This window comes from Aphanomyces astaci, assembly GCF_000520075.1.
Source record: "Aphanomyces astaci strain APO3 unplaced genomic scaffold supercont1.405, whole genome shotgun sequence".
Lineage (NCBI taxonomy): Eukaryota > Oomycota > Saprolegniomycetes > Saprolegniales > Verrucalvaceae > Aphanomyces > Aphanomyces astaci.
The window spans coordinates 3642-8095 of NW_009798668.1; the positions used below are offsets into that span (position 1 = coordinate 3642).

A 4454-nucleotide genomic window follows, 5' to 3' on the forward strand; every position below is an offset into this window, starting at 1 on the left:
ACGTAGCTTAACCGGCAGATCCGGATAGTCAAATAGGTCGCCGATGTCTTTGGTGACCGCGAGTTGGGGCTTGCGGGTCTTACTACGGGGCATACACTAGCAGATCACTCAGAACGTGTATGGATTTTGTTGCTGAGACTATCACCAGGTAACGGGTAGCAAAGACCACGTTTTTAAAACCTTTGGCGATGTGTAGACTCTGCAAACGACCACAACAACCGTCTAAGAACACTGGCTACGTACAGCTACAGCAGTTGAACGGGGCTTGGGCGAGGTAACCAGGAAGTAGCACTGCGGGAGGAAGCGTGTGTAGTTTAGGGCAAAATGCACAATGAATTAACTGAAGATCAACAAAGATCTCCTTAATCCTCATCACTATGAAATCTTCTTAGTCTACTTCACTCTACACTAATATGCACTTTTGTATACAATGGATGCGGGTGTGGTTGAGACATTCGGGAACTTCACTAGGCTAGCGATTCTAAGCCATACTTGCCCTTGAGACACATTCCCAGGCAAGCATTAGCTAGGATTCGCCATGAGCCAGGTACTTAGGAGCTTGGTGCGGGCAAGGTGGTGGCAAGCCATTAACCCACCTGTCACATCGCTACACGGGTGGTCATCAAGGCTCTAAACTTCAAATCGCTAAAACTATTTGATTATTCGTCAGGGTGGTCTATTTCAAATCAGGCACCATACAGTACTTTCAAACGATCTCGTTCGAGGTTTGATGCACACTAGTACACTACTATTAAAGCAATCAGGCCCTACTCTACATCCAGTCCTGCATGTGCTTTCTTGGTGTCGTTTTGTACTCAGTGTGTATTCACTTACATGATTCGTTGACCACGACAGGACTGCGAGGACTTGGATAGCTGTACTAGTGTTGTAGGATGAAAAGGCAATATATATGTGAGAAAGAAAAAGTGACGTGTTGCGTGGGATTTGAACCCGGTATATCCACATTACATTACAAGTGAAGTAATGTCATTTATCCACTGCACCGCAGAATTGAATTTTATTGAACCAATACATTTAGTACCATTGGTTAATTGAGTTTGGATTAGTTTTTTTAGATATTCCTCCGCCAGGGCCGACACTAGAACCACATGTTATGGAACCGCTTCGGCAATTGTAACGCGCCTGCTCGACCAGGGGCGCTGTGTACTCTTCGGTTTTTACTTCGCTCAACGCTTCATACATCGTGCTTCGACCGATCTTCTTCGAAGTTCGGTCCTCGTCTTCTTACGCGGCCCTTGTTATCCGGATTCCCCAGGGGAGGGACGGATAAATCCTTGCGGATTTAATCCGGGGAAGCCGGGGATCGAACCCACGACCTTTGAGTTAAGAAACCGATGCTCTACCATCTGAGCTATTCCCCCCGGGTGTCGCATTAGCTGAGTTGGTAGAGCGTCAGTCTTTTAACCCAAAGGTCCCCGGTTCGAATTCGGGTCCCGCCATTCTTTTCGACGAATTCAAAAACCGTCACACGACACCTGAAAAGAAGGGATATCCGGATGAAAAGGACCCCCGGTTCGGTTAAATAACCGGATCGTGAAAACACTGTAAACACAACCAACCCCCCCCCCGAGTGAGCCCAATCAGCCGGATAACGCGAGAAGGCAATATTAAGTTAGGAATAATATCCGGTTAAAATTCTAATAAACCTCCATTGACAATGAGCTATTCCCCCCCCTAGAATCCACTAGCTGGAGTACGTAAGTGTGTGTAAATGGTTTTTGACATATCCATCAAACTGATCTTGATAACCAAAGCATACAAAGTTTAGGTATAGCAGTTGTACTCATCATGGTTGCAGTTGGATATTCTTGTTGTACTCATCATGGTTGCAGTTGGATATTCTTGCCAGAAGTTGTAGATTCTTGAGAGAAGTTGTAGACTCTATCAAACAAGCTTGTTTTTTCTATTTACTACGCACTCGGAGTAGTAGCTCATTGGAGATCGAGTTATTCTGTCCTTTGTGGAGAAACTGTCCATCTCTAACCAAATGGTTAGTTTTATTGGAAGTCACATAGGTTATTCCAATTTACTCTATCTGCTCATGAATCCTACAGTTCTACTATTATTAATAAAATCCAGCTGACCAAAGTAGACCTCTGGACTTGACCTCTTGACCTGATCGTAAGTTTTACAGTAATGACCTCGGAATACCGGTTTTGTATCCCAAGGCTATGTAGTGGACACAAACAAGCCTGCCAAGGCCATTGTACGCTCAATCATGTTCCTTGGTCCACGTGGTAGGCATTTGGATGGAATTCTCAGACTGATGGAGGGGCGAGTGGAACTAATTACCATGTCGCATACGTTACCATCCACCTTACCATTTCCTGCTTCGTACGCATTCTATATCTAGGCAGTACATATATCTCGACTATAGAAGATGTCTTACAGAAGCAGCACGAAACACGACCCACGCACGATATACGCGGAACTTTGGCGGCTTGTTGACATATGAGTCTGGTATCATGGAGTGCAATTCACACGACTGCTAGAGCAATCGTTCGAGGTTTAGTCCCATGTAGCTACATACTCGCAGTAACACCAGTACATCCTGATTCACGTCCGCTTCATGCCATCGGTGGTTGGTAATAGGGCCGACAACAAGTTTAAGGTATTTCGTTCTTTCTCTACCCTTATTCCGATGATTACCATAACCGAAAAAGTCACCCTAACCACTCTCACTACTTGACTTTTTCAACAGGCTTTTTGTCCATATGACTCCCTCGAATTTTCAGACTGATAGAGGGGCGTAATGGCATTGGTCTTACTGTTAATAATGATAATCCAAACTCAATTAACCTAGGCCATTACGCCCCTCTATCAGTCTGAGAATTCCATCTAAATTCCTACCACGTGGACCAAGGAACATAGTACAGTAACTAACTGTACATGTGGATGAGTTGTGGGGGAATTGATATTGTACTGTAATGACCAACATCAAACGTCGGAAGAGCCTGAACGTATCGATGGCAGTATATGCGGACGGAGTGCGCCGTGTAAAGCATCTACAGTCCACACCCAGTCCACACCCCGTCCTTATGCACAGTTCCGTCGTTTAGCTCGGGCCATCCATGCAAACATGCCTTACATCGATTGTGTCACGTCTAGTACGTAGTACTAGTATTAATTATATCACGCCAAGTACAAGAACTACTGTCAGTACATATAACCGCATTGGAATTGGATCACAGTGGTACTTGCATATTTTTATACGTGGCCAAAAAAATATCAAAGGGATTCTGTCAATTTCATTTTAGCCAATAAGTGATCGACAAAATTGCGAAGGGTCATTCGTCATACTGGTATTCGACGACACCACCTGGCACGCATGATTCAAAATTCAAATATAGCAAGCAATGATTGGCTGATGAGTATCACATGACATTCACGTTCAAACTTTCTCACGATGCAACGTGTGGCCAAATGGTTCTACCGACGCTACGGTACAACCGCAGCATTCGGATGTACCTCCGAAGCTTTGAGAGTTTGCCATTCAAGTCTATGTGTCGTAAAGAATGGCTGTATGAAGAAAGGGTTCACACAGCAGCAGCAAAGCGTTTGAAACTTAGCGGGTCATCAAAGTTCGGGTATGGTTAGTAGCTCAATGATTGTAAGTGCGTTTGAAAAAGCCTTGCCAAATGTAGTTCAGTTGTAACTAACAGGAAGTAATGTAGGTATTCGTTGGTGTTTGTGTGCTGTTGGATGCGACGTGGTTTTTAGCAATGTCAATTGGTTACAATTTGGCCAATCCGAGACTGTTAATTGTGTTCTGTATTGTATTTTAATAAATCTGCCGAAATTTTTATAACACGTTTTGGCTTTTCAGGTCACCTATACCACTAGTACTATGTCGACTCAGATGAACACATGTTCTATAGTTGCACAGGGCGATAAAACGTGTCTTGAGATGGTAAAGACAGCCCACAATCAATACCTTTCCTCATTATTCATTTTCCCATGAAGTTCTCCCTCCTCAGTGCCATTGCCCTCTTCGCGGCGGTGGCCACCGCACAAACCAACAACGCCATCGCGGTCATCGACGATCGCGTTCGTTCGCTCAACGAGGTGTCTGAACCCGAAGGCGATGACGACATCCACGCCAACCTCGCTTGCCAGGAACAAAACGCCGACTACATCCCGTCCCTCAAGGCCGGACAGTACTCGACCAGTGCGTTCCACAACTGCTTCCGCACCTTCCAACAAATCTACGAGTTCACCGATGCGTTGGCCGCCCAAAACCCGACGTTGTTGAGCAGGTTTGCCATCTCCAAGACGTACTGGAACAACACGATTTACGGATACAAGTTGTCCAAGGACAAGGGCCATTCGCAGTCGCTGTACTTTCAATCCCAGCTACACGCCCGCGAATGGGCCGCGGTGTCGTCGGTTGTGTTCTCGTTGGCGTCGATTCTGGATGACATTGCAAACAACAA

The 4454-nt window shown here is 45.4% G+C and overlaps 1 protein-coding gene and 2 pseudogenes across 3 annotated transcripts; 2 read left to right on the forward strand and 1 right to left on the reverse strand.

The window, feature by feature from the left end:
• Window positions 1-1309: 1309 nt before the first annotated feature.
• Window positions 1310-1382, reverse strand: H257_19205 (annotated as a pseudogene). The gene has a single exon. The product of its transcript is annotated as a tRNA-OTHER (tRNA).
• Window positions 1383-1387: 5 nt separating this feature from the next.
• H257_19206 lies at window positions 1388-1460 on the forward strand (annotated as a pseudogene). The gene has a single exon. The product of its transcript is annotated as a tRNA-OTHER (tRNA).
• Window positions 1461-3978: 2518 nt separating this feature from the next.
• On the forward strand, window positions 3979-4422 carry H257_19207 (hypothetical protein; the record flags this gene model as incomplete). Its single annotated transcript, XM_009848357.1, has 1 exon — window positions 3979-4422. A coding segment is annotated over one exon (444 nt), but the record flags the coding sequence as incomplete, so codon positions are not given.
• Window positions 4423-4454: the final 32 nt, after the last annotated feature.